Source organism: Mesoplodon densirostris, chromosome 3 (genome assembly GCF_025265405.1).
Source record: "Mesoplodon densirostris isolate mMesDen1 chromosome 3, mMesDen1 primary haplotype, whole genome shotgun sequence".
Classification (NCBI taxonomy): domain Eukaryota; kingdom Metazoa; phylum Chordata; class Mammalia; order Artiodactyla; family Ziphiidae; genus Mesoplodon; species Mesoplodon densirostris.
Window position 1 is genome coordinate 9703052 of NC_082663.1, and position 23956 is coordinate 9727007.

General features: G+C 39.3%; 1 protein-coding gene across 3 annotated transcripts in view; it reads right to left on the bottom strand.

Moving 5' to 3' along the window:
- Positions 1-23956, bottom strand: part of CTNND2 (catenin delta 2) — a 968406-nt gene that overhangs the window by 166807 nt on the left and 777643 nt on the right. For all 3 annotated transcript variants that reach the window (XM_060091588.1, XM_060091590.1, XM_060091589.1), the window contains one exon: positions 21307-21490. In XM_060091588.1, coding sequence (XP_059947571.1) covers positions 21307-21490 — 184 coding nt within the window. The remainder of the gene's footprint in view (positions 1-21306; positions 21491-23956) is intronic.

The window sequence follows — 23956 nt, forward strand, 5'->3', positions numbered from 1 at the left end:
GGAGAAGCTTAGTATGTAAGCAATAAGTAAAACTGTTTGGCGAGCTCTTTCTTCTTCAATTTATGGTTCATAGACTTGTTTCTTAGCCTTTTCTCCAGAGAAGCTACTTCTGAAGCAATGTAATATAATTTGGGTGGCAGAAGGAGGAAAATTATATTTTTAATACCAAGAAGTTATGAAAGATTTTAAGAAGGAACCAGCACTTACAATTTGCTTTTTATTTATCAGGGAGCTAACACTTTATAACCCAATGGTTTATGGGAATAAATATTAAACATGATTGTCTACTAATTGGGAATTAACTAAACTTTCTCATTTAACCTTTTTTTAAAGGAAGTAATTTGTTCATACTAGTGGAAGATTTGAATATTCATACTCTGACAGGAAGAATGACTACTCATACCCCGTGTCCTCAAGTCCTTTCTCTACATCTGCCTCTTTATGCCTATCCTGCCCCTAGGTTCATCAGAACCTTTTTTTAGATTCCATATATATGTGCTAGCATATGGTATTTGTTTTTCTCTTTCTGACTTACTTCACTCTGTATGACAGTCTCTAGGTCCATCCACCTCATTACAAATAACTCAATTTCGTTTTTTTTTATGGCTGAGTAATATTCCATTGTATATATGTGCCACAGCTTCTTTATCTATTCATCTGTCAATGGACACTTAGGTTGCTTCCATGTCCTGGCTATTGTAAATAGTGCTGCAATGAACATTGTGGTATATGACTCTTTTTGAATTATGGTTTTCTCAGGGTATATGCCCAGTAGTGGGATTGCTGGGTCATATGGTAGTTCTATTTTTAGTTTTTTAAGGAACCTCTGTACTGTTCTCCATAGTGGCTGTATCAATTTACATTCCCACCAACAGTGCAAGAGGGTTCCCTTTTCTCCACACCCTCTCCAGCATTTATTGTTTGTAGACTTTGAAAAGATAAAATTTAATATTTGCTTGTCTTTTTAAAAGAAGCCCATATTTGCAAGAAAATTATAGGATAAATAATCAAAAACAAGTTTTAGCTAGATCCTGCAAATTTTCATAATTAAGTAGATCAGATTTTGCAGAAATAATTGATGGAAACTTTAAGAAGGAATAGCATGATGTGGTATTTTATATTAATCATTTATATTTAAGGTGAAATTGTTAAACTCTCACTTTCTCTAGCTTAGGGAAATAAAATAATGTTTTGGGAGAAATGATCTCTATTACTATTTCATGGAACATAAATGCCAGGAAGAACTTGGTGAAATTATAGTTAGTCTTCTTGGGACACAGAAAGGTCTTCTGAAAGAACAGAAAAATAAAGGTTTTTTTTTTCAGACTTTTCCTAATAGAAAAGGTAAGAGAAATGCAAAATCCTGAAGAGACAGAAAGCTTCAGGGCTACAAGATGTAATAATAAACCAATTAAAGGCAAAAAGCTTTTTATATGTAAAGAAAGAATGTATCAGTCAGAGGGAGCTTGTTCAGCCATGAAAATATTGAAAAAAATGTGGCTTTCTGAGGCATTATTTAGGAAAAACACACTCCAATTTGTCCAGTCTTGTGGCAGCCTAATGGGACTTAAAGGCATTAGGCTGTTTCAATGACATTGTCCACTGCTTTTGATGGCCAACTCAGACTGTCTAGCGTTTGCTCTTCATTGTAGCCTCATGCCTACAAGAGGGCTTAACACATAGTAAAGAGAATAGATGTTGAGAGAATAAAACTTGCAGTCAATATAAGTAACTCCTCTTGTCTGGATTCCATACTACCAAGTGACTTTCTGATGAAAGTGTGGCTCTTTAGTGGCTAGACTAGAGCCAATGAGAGTGCTGGTAAAAGATTAGGCTGATGGAACATCCATGAACATGCACCCGCTCAGATCTCTAACTGCAGGAGCATCACTGATCGATGTCAATTGCCCAGCTGCTGTGCCCTGAAATCTGTCAGTGTTTGCCTTCCTGCAGAGGCCTCACCTTGCACAGAGGCTCCCAGCCAGCAACTGAGCTCAGTGGCAGTGAAAAGGCAAGCCTGTTCCTGGGAAATGGGGGACTCCTTTGAAGGATGACTTTGGCTGGAGAAGTCTCCAGTGTTCTTGCTGAACTCCCCTAGAGTCGAAGACATTTCAATCCTTCCTTCCTCCCTCCCTTCCTTCCTTCCTGCCTGCCTGCCTTCCCTTGGGGTCAGACCTGCATCATGGTTTTATGGCTCCCAGCTCCTCTGGTTCCCAACCCATCTTTCCTCTCGGGGGTTTTCCTTAATTAAATATTGTGCATGGATCTAATTCTGTCTCGGTGAATGCTTCTCATAGGATCCCAAGTGAGTCAGCAACCTCTCCTCTGTGTAAATAGACACATGTGTTCTTAAGCTGCCTTTCATCTCTGGCTTATGGAATATGGTGAAGGGAGAGGAACCCAGCTGTGGCATCCTGCAACCTGGGACTTACATCACCTTTCAGTCTCTTACTAGTTGTATGACTTGAGACAAGTTACTCTTGCCCTTAAGGATATCAGCTTCTCGATTTGTAAAATGGGATAGGAACTCCTACCTCACTAGATTATTGGGACAATTGCATTAAACAGCATGCATATTAAAGAAGCACAGCATTATGATGAGCTTTTAGTTGGTGCTAAGCCAAGAGCTAATTTTCTCCTGATGGTCTTGTAGCTTGAAGGTCAAGTTTCTTACCAGGTAAGGCCAAAGGCCAGGCCCTAGAGCCTGTGGTATTCAAGGGTGATGACTTCTTTGAGGATATCTCCTTCAGGGGTGCCTTTTTTGGGGATTCCAACTTGGGGTCAGCTAGCGAATACCCTGATCATGCTTTACTTCTTTTTTTTTTTTTTTTTAACATTTCATCGAGGACATCTAGGCCAAACCACTCCTTTATAGCCATGGAATTTGACACCAAAATATTGTAGCCTAGTTTCCCTCAGGACAATTGGCAAGACGTATTAAAAGTAAACCTCAAATGCAGATCTCCTAATTTCAAATCAAAGGTCATATACATTCAATAACTAGAATTTAAGATGAATAGATTTTCTAAGATCCCTCTTTGGTTGCTAAATTAACTTATTGATTTCATCAAAGTACACGAATTTACTATGTCAATAGTTCAGTACATAAACCCCAATTAAGAACAAATTCATTAATTGGCTTTTTATAATTCTTATGTTGCCATATAATTTCTTGAAGTTCCATTGGTGACCACCTCTCCTTGAAGGTAAGAAAAGTAAAGTGTCAGCCTGTCACATATTTTTACTATTACTTCCACTTCGAAATAGAGACAGAAAGTTAACATTAGCTTTTTTTTTTGGCTAGGGAATAAGTATGATTTTGGCTTTGTTATACAATAAATTAAAATAGGCTTCATACTGGTCAACATGACCTTGCTAGAAGACTGTTTTAATTTATTAAAAATTGTTTCCCAAAGTGAGAACAAACAGTGAAAGCCAACTATTGGAGTATTATTATGGGCTGAATTATGTCCCTCCCAAGCTCAGATGTTAGGTCCTAACCCCCTGTACCTCAGAATGTTACTGTATTTAAAAATGGTCTTCAAAGAGGTAATTAAGATAAAATGAGGTCTTTAGCCTGGGCCCTAATCCAATATGGTGTCCTTAGAGGAAGAGGAGATCAGGACTCAGACACACAGAGGGGAGACCAAGTGAGAACATGGCCAGTAGGTGGCCACCTGCAAGCTGAGGACACAGGTCTCTGAGAACCAGCCCTGCCAACATCCTCATCTTAGACTTCTAAGCTCTAGAACTGTGAGAAAATAAATTTCTGCGGTTTAAGCCACCCCATCTGTGGTGCCTTGTTACGACAGCCCAAGCAAAGTGATAAGGGTACAAACCACCACCTCCTTCTGATTAGGTAAGAGGAAGCGAGTTAGAGGCATTGGGGTGCACCACGGAAACGGGAGCCCCCATCACTGACAGAGCTGCAGAGATGGGCAAACCAACCATCCTCTCTGATGGACTCCTAAGACCCCCTACTCATTCTGCTCCCCTGAATTCTGTTCCCTTCCTTCAAAGAGGACCTTTATTATTGAGTCATGACTCAAGGAAACCATCCACTTCGCCTCCATAATAGATACACTGATCAGGAAGTGGAGAACAGCGCAGGTGGGGAGCACCCTCTGCTTTAGGAGCAGGTGTGGGAAGATGGAGTGTGGCTGGGGTGATTGATGTCGTGTCTGTGCACAGAATCCACGTAGACTAGGTCCTCCTCTTTTCAGGGCCTGGGTAAGAGTATTCAATTCAGTGGCAACACAAGATTGAGATAAATCCAGAGCTCATTCTACAAGACATAAAAATACTTTAAAAAACAGATTCTTTTTATTAGATGCATAACGTTGGCAACCAACTGAACTGAACATAAAAATAATAATAATTCTTCTTTCCTCTGTCTAACGCAAGAGTAAACCAGATAAAATAAATTTCCTAGGAGCTTTCTAGGGAGAGTGTGATTATCACTAGTATGACTTTGCGATGGGGTTTTCTCAAGGTCACTCTAGAATTAGTGGCACCATGGGACCGAGCGCTCATCTGTTATATAGGTTAAAATGACTAATTGAGGGTCTGAGTTTAATTATACTCATAAGCAAAGGCACAGTGAAGCCCTTTTGACGGCCTTAATAACATTCTCTGTACACAAAGAGAGATGGAAAAAAATAGGGTTGTATACGGTTGTCCTTCCAGACAAGATGCTGAAGTGGGAACAGAATAATAAAAATAAAGAAATGACTGGGCGGCACCAGGAAATGAGCTGTGGATGTTAGTTAGCAATGCCAGCCTTATGTAAATTATTTCCGCTGGAGATACAGTCCTACGTGCTCATGACGAAATGTAACACAGCCAGACAGTAATGCCGATCTGATCCGAATTGCCATTTGGAGCTGGCAGATTTTTAAAAAGTGAAAAACGATATTCAGCAAGGCTTTACCCACAATTCATGCTGAAATGATAATAATGGCCAGGAAGGGATCTTTAGGATATTGATTTATGATATTTTATCATTTAAAAAAATTATTTATTTATTTTTGGCTATGTTGGGTCTTTGTTGTGGTGCACGGTCTTCTCATTGCCATGGCTTCTCTTGTTGTGGAGCACGGGCTCTAGGCACACAGGCTTCAGTAGTTGTGGCACGTGGGCTCAGTAGTTGTGGCTCGTGGGCTCTAGAGTGCAGGCTCAGTAGTTGTGGTGCATGGGCTTATTTACTCTGTGGCACGTGGGACCTTCCTGGACCAGGGATCGAACACATGTCCCCTGCACTGGCAGGCAGATTCTTAACCACTGTGCCACCAGGGAAGTCCCTGGTTTGTGATATTTTAAATGGAAAAATACAGTCACGTTTCACACTAAATCCAGAGAGCATTTATTCTGTACATAGCTGCTGGAGCCGACTTCCTTAAATGAGACTTAAGTCCTGTCACGTGCTCTGCATGAGAGCCGAGAATGACTGCTGGCTGTCCATGGTACCCAACAAGTTCACAGCCAACAAGTCCTCCTAGCTTTCAGAAGCAAGTTCAAAGTCAGGAGAGAAAGGAAGCCTGGCTCATAAATAGGCAGAAAACATAAGCCTTGGATCCACACATGGGGAGATGCTTCTTTCACAGCCACCCATCAAAGAGGTTGGATTTGAACTGCTTTGGTGGAGGCAGCCTCACCTGGGCTTGCAGAGCCAATCCTGCTGCAGGGGGTGAGCTGCCTTGAACGTGAGCTATGGAGGGGAATGGCCTTGGCTTAGGGAAAAATGGCTCTCTATCTGGATCTGTTTGTATCTGTTCAGGGTGTGGGCACTGTTTGGGGACAGGCAGCTTCTCTGAGTTATTCACCTCTTTATTTTCCTGCGCTGTGTCCTCCGGTGGCTGCTCTGCTTGGCAGACTCCACTGGGTTCCTTACTAGGGTGACCTTATCAGGCTCCTGGAGCTGCCAGAACAAAGTGCCACGGTCTGGTAGCTTAAACGACAGAATGTTATTCTTGCATGGTTCTGGAGATTAGAAGTCCAAAATCAAGGTGTCAGTAGGGCTGTGATCTCTCTGAAGGCTCTGGAGAAGAACTCTTTGCCTCCTCCTAGCTTCCCATGGTTGCTGGCAGCCCTTGTCTTTCCTTGGCTTACAGCTGCATCACTCCAGTCTCTGCCTGTCTTCACACAGATTTCCTCTCTGTGTGTCTCTGTGTGTATGTCCTCTCCTTATAAAGATACCATGCTTTAGGGCTTCGCTGGTAGCACAGTGGTTAAGAATCCGCCTGCCAATGCAGGGGACATGGGTTCGAGCTCTGGTCTGGGAAGATCCCACATGCTGCAGAGCAACTAAGCCCGTGCACCACAACTACTGAGCCTGTGCTCTAGAGCCAGCGAGCCACAACTACTGAGCTCATGCGCCTAGAGCCCATGCTCCACAACAAGAGAAGCCACCGCAACGAGAAGCCTGTGCACCACAACAAAGAGTAGCCCCTGCTTGCCACAACTAGAGAAAGCCCGCATGCAGCAACCAAGATCCAACGCAGCCAGAAATAAATAAATACATATATTTATTTAAAGATAACACACTTTAGATTTAGGGCCTACCCTAATTCAGTGTGACCTCATTTTTTTTAAAATTTATTGTATAGTTGATTTACAATGTTGTGTTAATTTCTGCTGTATAGCTAAGTGATTCAATTGTACACATACACATTCTTTTTCATATTCTTTTCCATTATGGTTTATCACAATCTATTGAATATAGTTTCCTATGCTCTACAGTAGGACTCTGTTGCTTATCCATTCTATATACAATAGTTTGCACCTGCTAATCCCAAACACCCAATCCATCCCTCTCCCACGTCCCCTCCCCCTTGGCAACCACAAGTCTGTTCTCTATGTCTGTGAGTCTGTTTCTCTTTCATAGATATGTTCATTTGTGTTGTATTTTAGATTGCACATATGAGTTATATCATATGGTATTTGCAGTATGACCTTACCTTAACTTAACTAGCTATATCTACAAAGACCCTATTTCCAAACAGGGTCACATTCTGAGGTTCCTGGTTGACACAGATTTTGGGGGACACTTATCCAACCTACTGCAGTGACCTCAGCCAAAATGAGCTTGTCCATAGTCTGAGTCAGTGTGACCTTCACTAGTAAGCCTTCAGTGTGCAGTTGGTCAATACACATTTTGGCTGAAGGTGATAATTATTCCAGCCAAAGGTTACTGGAAGGTATTTGATTACACACTGTGCAGTGAAACAGTCACAGGTACACAACTGAATCAATTTCAAGGTCTAAATCAACTGATTAAGGTCATAGAAAAGTGGTTTCCCTGGAGGCATCCTTAAGCATAAAAAAGAAAAAAAACTAGCACAATAACTTCATGCATAATTAAGTCCTAGGCTGATCTAACATTTTCACAAATTTATTTTAGGACATATTTGTAATTTTCTATTAAAAATTAAAGCTTTAATAGAGCAGAATTGGAACAAAAGACAAAATTAGAAAAGGGGGACAAATGAGACGTGTGTACTGGGGACAGGGTGGAAGAGGGTGGGGCTGGGAGGAAGTGTGCAGAGATGAGGCCCACACCCTGCCCAGCACCCCCAGTTCCAACTGCCACCAGCCCCACATGCCACCAACTCCCAGAATCTCATAATCTAGCTGTGATCATTCTTACCAACTCGTTCCTCCAACAAAATTTAAGAGATCTGCTTTTCCATTTCTATGCTCTTTTCTCAGTGATGGATAGATATTTCAGGAACAAACAGGTCAGCTTTTGAAAAATTTCATTTCCTACCCTCAAAATGAATTTTAAATGGAAAAGGACTAAGGGCTTTACCTTTTCATTTTATATTTTATATGTGCTTAAATTTTTGCTATGTCAACGTGATATGCCATCTTCCTATGAAGATTCACCATGACTTTTTAGAAAAGGCAAAGCCCATAAAAGGAAATGAAATTGAGTTATTTGTAATGAAGTGGATGGACCTAGAGTCTGTCATAAAGAATGAAGTAAGTCAGAAGGAGAAAACCAAATATCATATGCTAACACATATATATGGAATATTAAAAAACAAAAATGGTTCTGAAGAACCTAGGGGCAGGACAGGAATAAAGATGCAGACATAGAGAATGTACTTGAGGACATGGGGAGGGGGAAGGGTAAGCTGGGACGAAGTGAGAGAGTGGCATGGACATATATACACTACCAAATATAAAATAGATAGCTGGTGGGAAGCAGCCACATAGCACAGGGAGATCAGCTCAGTGCTTTGTGTCCACCTAGAGGGGTGGGATAGAGGGTGGGAGGGAGGGAGACTCAAGAGGAAAGAGACATGGGGATATATGTATACATATAGCTGATTCACTTTGTTATAAAGCAGAAACTAACACACCATTGTAAAGCAATTATACTCCAATAAAGATGTTAAAAAGAAAGAAAGAAAGAAAGAAAGAAAGAAAGAAAGAAAGAAAGAAAGAAAGAAAGAAAGAAAGAAAGAAAGAAACGGCAAAGCCAAGAGGTTCTTCTCTTTAGAATGTTCCCAGTTAGTATGCCCTGTGCGTGAGGCTGATGGGGTGGGCACCACCATCGATATTGGTACAACACGTACTGCTGAAGAGAAGGCTCAAGAAACTGGACAGTCTTTTAAGATATTTTAATTTGTCTAAAGATTGGACAATGTTAGTGTTCCAGATTTTAGCTTACTAAGGCATAGACCATTTTCCAACTTAAATTCCACTCTGATAAGCTTTTGAATATTTAAGAGTGGTACAATTTGCATTTATAATCTTCTTTTTTTTTCTTTCTGAAAAATAAAATGTTGTATTCATTCAGAATAGTAATTGCTTACATTCCTAACCTCAGCTTCCTGCCCTGAAATGACATAAACAAGTTTGAATCCTGCTAGGAACAAAAATTGAGAATAATGTTCTCTGATAATGATCTGATCAATTTACTTTTACCTACCATATGGTCCTACTGGAGTTATAAGCTACACTAGGTTAGGAAATATTATCCTTGGAAAAGGGTTTTATTTTCTTTTACATTTCATTTTCTTTATATATTATTGAAACTGTGTCTATAGGAATAAGCCAAAAATATTAGCTCATTTTATGTCACCAGTAAAAAGATGGAGGAATCTAAGGACTGGAAAAATAATGTCAACTCTACTATCTAGAACATGTCTTAAAATTTAGTCTTAAAAAAAAAGACACTCATTGTTCTAATTGTCAAAATTAAGACTTAAGATGGAGGTGGAGAGAAGGGAATTAGGTGGGGCTTTGTGACTAACTCTGTCTGGGTTCCCTGACATCCATACTTTGGGTCTTAGAGGAGGAGAAGGGAAAGTAAGAAGTAAGGGGGAGGGAGAAGACAGATGACAATTAAAGGCAAAAGGGATGTTGGCTAAGTGGGTGTCACTTGATAAATGTTGAGAAGCAAATTAAAAGAAACAGCACAAAGAAGAGTGCTGTCCATTCACTGTTCGTGTGTTTGTTTGTGTTGCTCTAGCACAGATCTGCAATCTCATCTCACATAACATTATATTTCCCCTCAGTGTGCTATAGTGGGGATGGTCTAGATCAGGAGTCAGGATGTGGGTGAAAACACTGGCTTCATGACTTACTACACATGAGCTTTTGAACTTATAATAAATACGAGAATGAATGATGTATTCAAAGCAGAACTTCCTGGTTCTTGAAAGTCAGGAATTTTATGAATAAAAATACTCACTTTAATTTTACATAAAAATCGTGTCTCTATTCACAGTGCATAAAATGATTTAATGAATATCTACTATGTTGCCAGGTCATAACTTGCAATGACTGAATGAACAAATTGCCCCCCCATACACTCACACAAAACACAGACACACAGACACACACACACACACAGCTCCCATCTTCAATTTCTCTACATTTCTTGAGAAAGGAGACTTCTTATTCCAACTAAATATCAGGGATAACATCACCTGAGGACAGATACTGAATCCAACTTAACTGACATCTCACATATTAAATATATTAAATAGTGACCTCATGCTATCATGCTTCTTGTACTTTTTTTTTTTTTTTTTTTTTTTGCGGTATGCAGGCCTCTCACTGTTGTGGCCTCTCCTGTTGTGGAGCACAGGCTCTGGACACGCAGGCTCAGCGGCCATGGTTCACGGGCCCAGCCACTCCGTGGCATGTGGGATCTTCCCGGACCGGGGCACAAACCCGTGTCCCCTTCATTGGCAGGCAGACTCTCAACCACTGCGCCACCAGGGAAGCCCTGTACTGTTTTTAATACAAAGTATTGTTTGATAATGAATGGTAATGAGAAAAATACGATCTCAAAACAAATTTATAAAATGTATGATTATGTCAAGGACTAAATTATATTTAACTCCCAACAAAGGCTTTGGAGAATTTCTATAACTGAAGTATATAAAAGGAAATAATTTAAAAGAATTTTAGACAACAGAATGGTCCTTAACAATAATGCCTCAGTTTTCAAGATGGTTCCCTAATAAAGAAGATCTAAAAAAGGAAGAGAAGTTCAGTAGTAAGAAATATTTTGTACACAGTTTATTTTCTTACAGTTACTAATTTTCTTTGCCTTGACCCAGTGGAATACCCATAAATCACACCAAGGGAATTGAATTGTTTGCTGGTTGTGACAACTCACTTGGTTTATACCAAAGTAGTCACATTTCACTTCCAGAGTTTGTTAAGAATTCCTTAAACACACACACACAAACACACACACACAGCACACTCTGTAGAACAAATGCAAGTTATTGTTTTCTTTTACCAGACAAACAAGGTCCTAAATCACGTGCTTATGTTTTAGCCTGATTTCATGGAATATGATAGTGATGGTTATGACACATTGGAAAAGACTTATAACATACAACTGAGGCATTTTTATACAATTTAGTAACTTTCAAGAGTAAAAATAGTGTTCATTTGGGGAATTAGGATAAAGGAGCAGCAGCTACTCAGGGAAGGTTTTTTTGTGGCAATGGGAGAAGTACAAGCAAATCCAACTCCAAGAAAATATTGAAGCCTCTCCTGTGTTGTGTTTGGCAAGTTCCCAAATAGAGGAAATTTTTGGACTCAGAACCCACTGCCTGAAATCCTGGCCAAGCCCCTAGGTGGAAAAAGACCCTGTAACATATCTATGTGGCTGAAAGGGTCTTGGTGCTCAGACCTGCTGTTAGGCCTGAGCCTCTGAGGTGGGAGATCCAAGTTCAGGACATTGGACCACCAGAGACCTCCTAGCACCACGAAATATAAGTCAGTGACAGTTCTCCCAGAGATCTCCGTCTCAACACTAAGACCCAGCCCCACCCAATGGCCAGCAAGCTGCAGTGCTGGATGTCCCATGCCAAACAATTAGGAAGATAGGAACACAGCATCACCCATTAGCAGAGAGGCTGTCTAAAATCACACTAAGTTCACAGACACCTGAAAACACATGACCAGACGTGGCCCTGCCCACCAGAAAGACAAGATCCAGCCCCACCCAGCAGAACACGGGCTCCAGTCCCCTCCATCAGGAAGCCTGCACAAGCCACTGAACAAAACTCACCCACTGAAAGTAGACACCAAAAACAATGGGAAGTATGAACCTGCAGCCTGTGAAAAGGAAATCCCAAACAAAGTAAGATAAACAAAATGAGAAGACAGAGAAAGATGTAGCAGATGAAGGAGCAAGGTAAAACCCCACCAGACCTAACAAAGGAAGAGGAAATAGGCAGTCTACCTGAAAAAGAATTCAGACTAATGATAGTAAGATGATCCAAAATCTTGGAAATAGAATGAAGAAAATACAGGAAACATTTAACAAGGACCTAGATGAGCTAAAGAGCAACAATGATGAAAAACACATTAAATGAAATTTAAAATTCTCTAGAAGGAATTAATAGCAGAGTAACTGAGGCAGAAGAACGGAAAAGTGACCTGGTAGATAAAATAGTGGAAATAACTACTGCAGAGCAGAATAAAGAAAAAAGGATGAAAAGAATTGAGGACAGTCTCAGAGACTTCTGGGACAACATTAAATGCACCAACATTCGAATTATAGGGGTCCCAGAAGAAGAAGAGAAAAAGAAAGGGTATGAGAAAATATTTGAAGAGATTATACTTGAAAACTTCCCTAACATGGGAAAGGAAATAGTTAATCAAGTCCAGAAAGCACAGAGAGTCCCATACAGGACAAATCCAAGGAGAAACACAGCAAGACACATATAAATCAAACGATCAAAGTTAAATACAAAAAAGAAATGTTAAAAGCAGCAAGGGAAAAGCAACAAATAACATAGAAAGGAATCCCCATAAGGTTAACAGCTGACCTTTCAGCAGACACTCTACAAGCCAGGAGGGAGTGGCAGGACATATTTAAAGTGATGAAAGGGAAAAACCTACAACCAAGATTACTCTACCCAGCAAGGATATCATTCAGATTTGACAGAGAAATTAAAAGCTTTACAGACAAGCAAAAGTTAAGAGAAATCCATACCCCCAAACCAGCTTAAAAACAAATGCTAAAGGAACTTCTCTAGGCAGGAAACACAAGAGAAGGAAAAGACCTAAAAAAGCAAACACAAAAGAATTAAGAAAAAGGTGATAGGAACATACTGATAAGTACGTTAAATGTAAATGGATTAAACACTCCAACCAAAAGACACAGACTGGCTGAATAGATACAAAAACAAGACCCATATATATGCTGTCTACAATAGACCCACTTCAGACCTAGGGAAACATACTGACTGAAAGTGGGGGGATGGAAAAAAATATTCCATGCAAATGGTATCAGAAGAAAGCTGGAGTAGCAATACTCACATTAGACAAGATACACTTCAAAATAAAGACTATTACAAGAGACAAAGGAGGACACTACATAATGATCAAGGGATCAATCCAAGAAGAACATATAACAAATGTAAATATTTATGCACCCAAAATAGGAGCACCTCAATACATATGGCAAATGCTAACAGCCATAAAAGGGGAAATCGACAGTAACACACTCATAGTAGGGGACTTTAACACTCCACTTTCACCAATGGACAGATCATCCAAAATGAAAATAAATAGGAGACACAAGCTTTAAATGATACATTAAACAAGATGGACTTGATTGATATTTATAGATATTCCATCCAAAAACAACAGAATACACATTTTTCTCAAGTGCTCATGGAATATTCTCCAGGATAGATCATATCTTGGGTCAGAAATCAAGCCTTGGTAAATTTAAGAAAACTGAAATCATACCAAGGATCTTTCCCGACCACACACCATGAGACTAGATCTCAGTTACAGGAAAAATGTCTGTGAAAAAATCAAACACGTGGAGGCTAAACAATACACTACTTAATAACCAAGAGATCACTGAAGAAATCAAAGAGGAAACCAAAAAATACCTAGAAACAAATGACAATGAAAACATGATGACCCAAAACCTATGGGATGCAGCAAAAGCAGTTCTAAGAGGGAAGTTTATAGCAATACAATCTTACCTCCAGAAACAAGAAACATCTCAAATAAACAACCCAGCCTTACCCCTAAAGCAAATAGAGAGAGAAGAACAATAAAAGCCCAAAGTTAGCAGAAGGAAAGAAATCATAAAGATCAGATCAGAAATAAATGAAAAAGAAATGAAGGAAACAATAGCACAGATCAATAAAACTAAAAGCTTGTCGTTTGAGAAGATAAACAAAATTGATAAGCCATTAGCCAGACTCATCAAGAAAAAAGGAAGAAGACTCAGATCAACAGAATTAGAAATGAAAAAGGAGAAGTAACAACTGACACTGCAGAAATACAAATGATCATTAGAGATTACTACAAGCAACTATATGACAACAAAATGGACAACCTGGAAGAAATGGACAAATTCTTAGAAAAGCACAACCTTCCAAGACTGAACAAGGAAGAAATAGAAAATATAAACAGACCAATCATAAGCAATGAAACTGAAACTGTGATTAAAAATCTTCCAACAAAGAAAAGCCCAGGACCAGATGGCTTCACAGGCAAATGTTATCAAACATTTACAGAAGATCTAACACCTATCTTTCTCAAATGCATCCCAATTATAGCAGAGGGAGGAACATTCCCAAACTCATTCTACGAGGCCACCATCACCTTGATACCAAAACCAGACAAAGATGTTACAAAAAAAGAAAACTGGGCCTCCCTGGTGGCGCAAGTGGTTAAGAGTCCGCCTGCCGATTCAGGGGATACGGGTTCGTGCCCCGGTCTGGGAGGATCCCATATGCCGCGGAGCGGCTGGGCCCGTGAGCCATGGCCGCTGGGCCTGCGCATCCGGAGCCTGTGCTCCGCAACGGGAGAGGCCACAACAGTGAGAGGCCCACATACCGCAAAAAGAAAAAAAAAAAAAAAAAAAAAAAAAAAAAAAAGAAAACTACAGGCCAATATCACTGATGAACATAGATGCAAAAATCCGCAACAGAATACTAGCAAACAGAATCCAGCAGCACATCAAAAGGATCATATACTATGATCAAGTGGGGTTTGCCCCAGGAATGCAAGGATTCTTCAACATATGCAAATCAATCAATGTGATACACCATATTAACAAATTGAAGGAGAAAACCATATGATAATCTCAATAGATGCAGAAAAATCTTTCGACAAAATTCTACACCCATTTATGATAAAAACCCTGCAGAAAGTAGGCATAGAGGGAACTTTCCTCAACATAATAAAGGCCATATATGACAAACTCACAGCCAACATCATTCTCAATGGTGAAATTGAAACCATTTCCTCTAACATCAGGAACAAGACAAGGTTGCCCACTCGCACTGCTATTATTCAACATAGTTTTGGAAGTTTTAGCCACAGCTATCAGAGAAGAAAAAGGAATAAAAGAATACAAATCAGAAAAGAAGAAGTAAAACTGTCATGGTTTGCAGATGACATGATACTATACATAGAGAATCCTAAAGATGCTATCAGAAAAGTACTAGGACTAATCAATGAATTTGGTAAAGTAGCGAGATACAAAATTCATGCACAGAAATCACTTGCATTCCTATGCACTAATGATGAAAAATCTGATAGAGAAATCAAGGAAGCACTCCCATTTACCATTGCAACAAAAAGAATAAAATACCTAGGAATAAACCTACCTAGGGAGACAAGAGACCTGTATGCAGAACTATAAGACACTGATGAAAGAAATTAAAGATGATACAAACAGATGGAGAGATATACCATATTCTTGGATTGGAAAAATCAACATTGTGAAAATGACTATACTACCCAAAGCAATCTACAGTTTCAATGCAATCCCTATAAAACTACCAATGGCATTTTTTTTCACAGAATTAGAACAATCATTTCACATTTTGTATGGAAACAAAAAAGACCCTGAATAGCCAAAGCAATCTTGAGAAAGAAAAACGGAGCTGGATAATCAGGATCCCTGACTTCAGACTACACCACAAAGCTACAGTAATCAAGACAGTATGTTACTGTTACAAAAACAGAAATATAGGTCAGTGGAACAGGATAGAAAGCCCAGAGATAAACCCACACATGTGTGGTCACCTTATGTTTGATAAAGGAGGCAAGAATATACAATGGAGAAAAGACAGCATCTTCAATAAGTGGTGCTGGGAAAACTGGACAGCTACATGTCAAAGAATGAAACTAGAACAGTCCCAACACCAACACAAAAATAAACTCAAAATGGATCAAAGACCTAAATGTAAGGCCAGACACTCTAAACTCTTAGAGGAAAACATAGGCAGAACACTGTATGACATAAATCACAGCAAGATCCTTTTTGACCCACCTCCTAGAGAAATGGAAATAAATATGAAACTAAACAAATGGGAGTTAATGAAACTGAAAAGGTTTTTCACAGCAAAGGAAGCCATAAACAAGACGAAAGGACAACCCTCAGAATGGGAGAAAATATTTGCAAATGAAGCAATCGACAAAGGATTAATCTCCAAAATATACAAGCAGCCCATATAGCTCACTATCAAAAAACCAAACTAACGAATCCAAAAACGGGCAGAAGACCTATATAGACATTCTCCAAAGAAGATATACAGACTGCCAACAAACACATGAAAGGATGCTCAACATCGCTAATCATTAGAGAAACACAAATCAAAACTACAATAAGGTATCACCTCACGTCAGTCAGAATAGCCATCATCAAGAAATCTACAAACAATAAATACTGGAGAGGGTGTGGAGAAAAGGGAACCCTCTTCCACTGTTGGTGGGAACGTAAATTGATACAGCCACTATGGAGAACAGTATGGAGGTTCCTTAAAAACTAAAAATAGAACTACCATACAACCCAGCAATCCCACTACTGGGCATATATCCTGAGAAAACCATAATTCAAAAAGAGTCATGTACCACAATGTTCAATGCAGCTCTATTTACAATAGCCAGGACATGGTAGCAACCTAAGTGTCCATCGACAGATGAATGGATAAAGAAGCTGTGACACATATATACAATGGAATATTACTCAGCCATAAAAAGAAAGGAAATTTAACTATTTGTAGTTAGATGGATGGACCTAGAGTCTGTCATACAGACTGAAGTAAGTCAGAAAGAGAAAAACAAATACCGTATGCTAACACATATATATGGAATCTAAAAAAAGAAAAGAAAAAATGGTTCTGATGAACCTAGGGGCAGGACAGGAATAAAGATGCAGACATAGAGAATGGACTTGAGGACACGGGGAGGGGGAAGGGGAAGCTGAGACAAAGTGAGAGAGTAGCATTGACATATATACACTACCAAATGTAAAATAGATAGCTAGTGAGAAGCAGCTGCATAGCACAGCGAGAACAGCTCGGTGTTTTGTGACCACCTAGAGGGGTGGGATAGGGAGGGTGGGAGAGAGACTCAAGAGGGAGGGGATATGGGGGTATATGTATACTTATAGATGATTCATTTTGTTATACAGTAGAAACTAACACAACATTTTAAGCAATTATACTCCAATAAAGATGTTAAAAAAAAACAGTAGAAAGATATGTAGACATTGGGAGGAAATGTATAAAAATGCTAACGATGGTTATCTTTGGGAGGTGAGGATTATGGGTGACTGTTAATTATTAGTTTATGGTTGCATGTATTTCTAGTAGTCAGCAATAAACATGTATTGCTTATAAAATTTGAAAGAAAACAATAAATATCTTTAAAAGTGAAAAAAAGATTAAAGCTAAAAATTAATGGACCAGATCAAGGTATGCAAAAATTACACAAACCCGCTCTATCATCTTCTTGTACAAATTCACTGTATCATTTTTCATATAAAATATATAATTAATACAGAAAAATGACTAGAAGAACAAATGCTGTGAGTTTATTTTCTGCTTTAAGAAGCACCAAAGAACAAAATTCTTTCTAAATATTGTGATAGAAAAAAAATTGTTCCCTGCAAAGGTATAAGCCCAGATCTGATTTATAAATTGAGATGATCTGGTTATTAATTTACATTTTAAGGACTATATTTAAATCATTTCTGCAGTTCCAGGAGTACTTTTGCTGAGTCTACTGCATTATCCATAATTTAGCATAGTTATATGTGTTTGAAATCCTTTTGTTTTTGGAGATTTGATTTATTAAACCTCAGTTACATATAAATAATGGTATGTGTCATAAAACTTCTCTAACATTTGATAAGATATCGAAGTTACCATTTTAATAAGAATAGTATGACTAAAAAGAAGAAAAAAATTCCAAGATAAAAAGCAGAACTACAACAGCTATGGAGATAGTTCTCATAGCTACAAATCAGTGATGGTTAAATTAATCGAATTGAACAAAATATTGATATTTACTGTTGTCTACAGGAGGTACCTTAGAAATGAAGCCTGCTGGGCAGCCCATCAATTCACAGCTCTGCTCTTAATGTCACCTCTCCCCTCCCTACCCGCTTCTACTCTGTCCTGTAAAATTGCTCCCAGTCATAGCTGATCATTGTGTTCTCTTGGTCAAAGCTTCGCCATAGCTCTCTGTTCCTCACAGACTCAAGTCTATTCTTCTTAGCTCTGCTTTGAACGCCCTTTATCACCTGGAATGAAACAACTAAACAAACTGCACTTCCTAAAGTCTGCTAGGTTTGTAGACTGCCTGCAGATTCTGGAGTTAGTTCTCCCATATCAGCGTCAGGGTGTTCCTGCTGTTCCTCTGGCCTCGAGCATCTCCCAAAGCATTGATTGGTGATGCCCTTTCTCTGCTTGAACCCAGTCTCACCTGGTTCTTGAAACGTTTTGTGACCACACTCATTGAGTTAGCCACTCCTTCCCCAGGTTTTCCTTCTATACTATCCTAATCATAGCTTTATATTATACTAAGGTATAACACTAGGACTCATTGTATGGGTACCACTGTCTTCCAGTAGAAGAGGAGTTTCTGAAGGGCAGAAGAGGTTGCCATGTTTATTTCGGCCTCCCTGGCCCTTCCCTGGCACACAGCAGGCACTTAGCAAATGCTCATGGATGAAACTGCTGAAAGGCAGGAACAGCATACATAGTAATTTCTTTACGGTAAATAAAGATCTAGGTTTTGTTGAAAAAATTAAGAATGTAACTACAACCTCACATACTAATATGTAGAATCTTCCATCATGATATAAATATTTACGACTGTTTTGGTGTGTTTCCAACTTGGTTCTAAGTAAATGGTAATAGTAGACATTTTTTGAAATCTTTTATCTGTTGAGTCTTCATTTGATAAGTTCATTTTGGCCCCTTCCCAAGGCTATTTTCTTCCTCTCTTAGTCCAACCTGTTCACTAACGTAAACTGATTCATAAACACATTTAAATAAGAGAGAAAAAATTATATTTCTTTCTGTAAGAAGGGAAGTGTAACTGAGTGGGACACTGTAAGGTCTTCCCGGAATAGACTCCTACCCATGTCGTCCACCTGCCTTTTGTCTGGAGAAAAACTTTAGCCAAAGAATAAATTTAATCAGAGAAGTGAGAAAATGCAAAAAGAAAGGAAAACAGGCAAGCAAGACAAAATAATAATACTTTAGCCATTAAACAAAGTCAAGTACCTTTAGTTCTTCCCCAAGGACTATAGATGATATTCTGAACCATGTCCCTTGAGCTGTTTTGCAGATACTGAAACGCCCACCAGGTGGGAGAAGTTAACTGTAGGCTGCCCACAAAGCACATAGACCCCAGACTGGCTGGAACCAGAAGGTTGATGATGCTCACTGCCAGTTACCTCACCACCAACCAATCAGAGGAATGTCCATGAGCTGACCACGCCCTGCTCCTTGAACACCATAAGACCCCTCACTACCCCCTCCCGTGTGGGACACACTGTCTTGAGGGCAGTAGCCCGCTGTGGTCCCCTTGGCCTGGCAAAGCAATAAAGCTATTTCTTTCTTCCTCTCCCAAAACTCTGTCTCTGCATGTATATTTGGCACCAGTGAACAAAGGCCAATGTTTGGCAACAGAAGGAGCTTAATGAATTAAGAGGGAAGTGAAATATTCATCATATTTTGATAGATCTTGCTTTGTCATTCACATGATAAACTCTGGAAAGTGGGAAAACCCTAAACCTGGTTTCAACTGGACTAAAAAAAACCCATTAGGCTACATGAAACACTTCCTAAATCAGATGTCCTCCTTTTTGCTTCCTGTGATGTGGTCAATCCTGGCTGGCAGCAGAAGCAGCACTGCTCAAGCCTGTGTGTGTGAACTTGGCCAGATAACCTACAAAGGGGGCCGGTGAACCGACACTAGTCTGGTTTCTTCATCTGACTTTTCATCAAGTGAAGCTGAATGCTCACATATCAGTATCCTTCATCCTTACGTCAAACATCATGAATATATAATTATGTTACTATATTATCCAGAGAGAATTTTAACTGATGGAACTTAGCAGATCTTTGCAGACTATATGTATACAGTTGATTCTGAGGCACTTCCTTCCACAATCTTCATTAGGAACAATGACACTCTTTACAAGTCAAGGATGTTAAGAAAGGAAAATTACTTGTAACAGCTGCATATAACTGAAGTAGAAAAATCAGGTAAGAAGGGTCAGAAGTGCTTATAGTTTAACTTTGGAAGAGTTATATTTCTGCTGGCGGGGCAGGAGGTTTCTGAAGGATAATAGAATTTAAGAGGTTATATAAGATGGACGTCTCAAAAGTGGGGTTTAGAAAACTGTAAATTTGACTTATGGAGGAGCCTATCCAGAGAAATCATGTCAAAAGATCATTATTTCATGACCTTGAGGAAAAGCAAAATTGTCAGAGGGTTTCCTATTCCTGCCCATGAATGCACACTGATATTTATGGAGGCCAACTCTTTTTATCTCCCTTTATGCATGCCCCATTCACACAAACACACACACCCCTCTCAAGACTGCAGGCTGAGAGCACTGTTATAAATATTCATGAGATCATTATTATTAACGTCACCAAGGCGATTCTGTTCCTTCTCCAGTAGAGACTGGTTCTTATACCTAGAAACTGATCAACTGTAAGAGAAATGGCAGCTTTGAGGCAGCCAAGCTCAAGCAATTCTGTACATTTTACTTTTGAAATATAGATTATTTGACTAGGTATTTTAAATCACACCCATCCTATCATTAAGTTTAACCGGCAGAGATTTCCCACTTTGGTACAACGTACAACATCCTTGGGAACACAGTTTCTAGAGTCTGGAAGAAGTACACATTGATGATTACATTCTTTTCTGAGAGCAAAAACTAAACCAAACATCTAAAACATCTCAAGAGATTTCCGGGTGATGAGTTTTGTAAGAAGGCATTGGGAGATAATTACAACACATTTGCTACTTTTATTATTTAAAAAAGACATTTCACACCACAGTCCTTATTAAAGAGTTATTTTCAAGAAATACAGGCTCTTGCAGTCACATTGAAAATTTCTAAAAAATAAAAATAGCTACTGGAGACAGTTAACTAGATCCCTATGTATTTGTCATAGACTCTTCTTCTAACCAATTGGTCTACCTGGTTATTCAAGATGCATGATATATTACAACAGGGAAATGACTGTTAACTATTGTTTTCAGTGAAAGAAAACTATTTTTGGTTGGAATGAAAATGTTTATTTTTTTGCCTAAGACTTAAGAAAAGATGTTAAATAAGTCAAACACTGGGGTAGGTAGAGGACAGTGGAAGATGCATATACCTCTTCAGTACCTCATTAGAAATGATCTTCGCCAGTTTCTTGCACTCTGCTGCCATATCAGTATTCCAAAACAGTCTGATCCTTAGCAAAACAGCAATTAAAGTTACAGAAACAAAAAGCACCTGTTGACAGAGGGAGGTAGCAACGACAGGGGACTCACCTTAGGCATCCAGTGGCATTTCGCAGCACCTGTGAGGAATGCAGCTGTATTTTCCGATCGTCCTGAAGAGGTGAATTTTCCCAGCCTGAGTGGGGGATGATCACGGCATTGGTCAACACGGCCAGGGTGTCCTGTATGATCGGCATTTTGAGTGCATCGCAAGATGAAAGGTTCCAAAGGACTCCTGCAAGATACACACAAACAGAGCTTTTGGATGGCCACTGTTTTCCCCAGTTAAGAGCACAGGCAGGAGGGACAAAGATGGTGTAAGCACGTGTTCTAGGGCGTGCCCTTGATTTTAGAGCACCTGTGTGAAGCCATTACAAAAGTGCTGTGAAAATCTGACAGGTAGGCAGAGGAACTGTAACATGATTATGTTTGTTCCATCGTGGAGAGTAACTGAGGTTGAGAGCGCAGATGGAATTGAGGACCAACTAGGCTTCCGTCCACAATTAGTACAATGGACTCAAGTACCCAAATTCTAACCAAGACCAAAGATCTGTGAAAGTTATCTGAAATGGGCTAGTAAGACATCTGAAATAGACTAGTGAGACATCTTTGTTTCATCCAGGACCTCAATATGCACCTGTGGTCTGTTTGATTCACTTAGTTTCCATATAGAACCAGCCATCATTGTGCAGGACTTTTCAAGAATCTAGTATCAGGTCTGATGATAACAAGCTCAACACGAAATGTAAATTTAGTGTCACTTGTGACAGTTCTGTAAGCTTTTCTCTGAAAACAATGTTCATGGAGGGCCTACAGATTGTTAACAACAAAGAAAGCAGGAGAAAGGGGAGGGCGTGTCAACAATAGACAAAGAGACTTTAAAGTGGGATTAACTTTAGAAAAGGCCTTAAGAATTACATATACGTTATAATATCATTTGAAGATGCTTTTAAAATAATTACTTTTTGTTGTTCAAAATTGTACACCTAAAGGTAAAAAAAAAACTACAACAAAGAATAATATTCTCTTTTCGTATGAAAGAAAGACTGCATTTCCCTCAAGACTAACCTAAAAAGACACCAAAACTGCAGATACTGAGAATAAAATATCATAGTCATCTTTAGAAACATAACTTCCACTTTACTTGTTTAATAAGCTTTCAATAGATTTTAAAATGAGGTTGTGTTTCATTTATCATGTTATGAATAAACAGAACTCACTTATTTCTGAAATTTGTTTTATTAGTTTCTTGTATTGCACATGTTGAACTATCCAAAGGTATTAATAATACTAACCTGAAAGTTAATGATATTTGCTTGTTAATAACTAAAATAACAGTTTTAAATCAGTTCTATAAAAAATGTGACTTTAGAGACAAACTTTTCCACTGGCCTTTCAAAGAACATTTGCTGGAAATTTTATTTAGGTAAATGCAAAGGAAACAAAATGGTTTTGGTGCTGAGAATGTATAAATCAGTCCTTCAGTACAGGGGATTGGACTGAGGGCGAATCCTGCCTGCCTGTTTTTGTAAATAAAGTTTTATTGGAACATGGCCCTGCCTGTTCATTTACATATTATCTATGGCTGCCTCTGTCCTACAAGGGAAAAGCTGAGATTTTGTGACAGAGACAGTATGGCTCACAAGCTTAAACAATTTACTGTCTGGCCTTTTACAGAAAAATCTTGTGCACCTCTGTGTTAGTATGTGGATCATTTTCTATACATTTATGTGTGCATGTTTACCTTGCCATTAGAACCCTAAATTGACTGTATAAAAAAATGCTTATTGGTACACAGAAGTTGCTCAAAATATATTCTGACTTGGACAGATGTGAAATGCTAGGAGTATTATCATATGCATTTATTTTGAATTAAATAATATATGAAGCTTTTTTTATTCATCCCATTAGGAAACATTTTATTGAATTTTGGGTAATCAAAATAATCAAAATGAGTACTTTCATTCACTTGTAGTCTAACAACAGTATTTCTTTTCCTAGTAAAATGATCAGTTTTCAGTTTACAAAAAGCACATTTAGGACTTCTCTGGTGGTGCAGTGGTTAAGAATCCACCTGCCAATGCAGGGGACACAGGTTCGAGCCCTGGTCTGGGAAGAGCCCATATGCCATGGAACAACTAAGCCCGTGTGCCACAACTACTGAGCCCGTGCTCTAGAGCCCACAAGCCACAACTACTGAGTCCGTGTACCATAACTACTGAAGCCCATGCGCCTAGAGCCCTTGCTCTGCAACAAGAGAAGCCACCATGATGAGAAGCCTGTGCATCGCAATGAAGAGTAGCCACCAATGGCTGCCAGTGTGCAACAACAAAGACCCAAGGCAGCCCCCAAAACAAACAAACAAACAAAAACTTTGTTTAAAAAAATCACATTTAGGGGCTTCCCTGGTGGCACAGTGGTTGAGAGTCCGCCTGCCGATGCAGGGGACACGGGTTCATGCCCCGGTACGGGAAGATCCCACATGCCGCGGAGCGGCTAGGCCCGTGAGCCATGGCCGCTGAGCCTGCGCGTCCGGAGCCTGTGCTCCGCAACGAGAGAGGCCACAACAGTGAGAGGCCCGCGTACCGCAAAAAAAATAAATAGATAAATAAAAGCACACTTAAATGAAATTTACACCATATTTGAGGATAACTTTTAAAAATATCACATTAAAGCGTTTGTGTCTGTTTTTCTTTTTTAA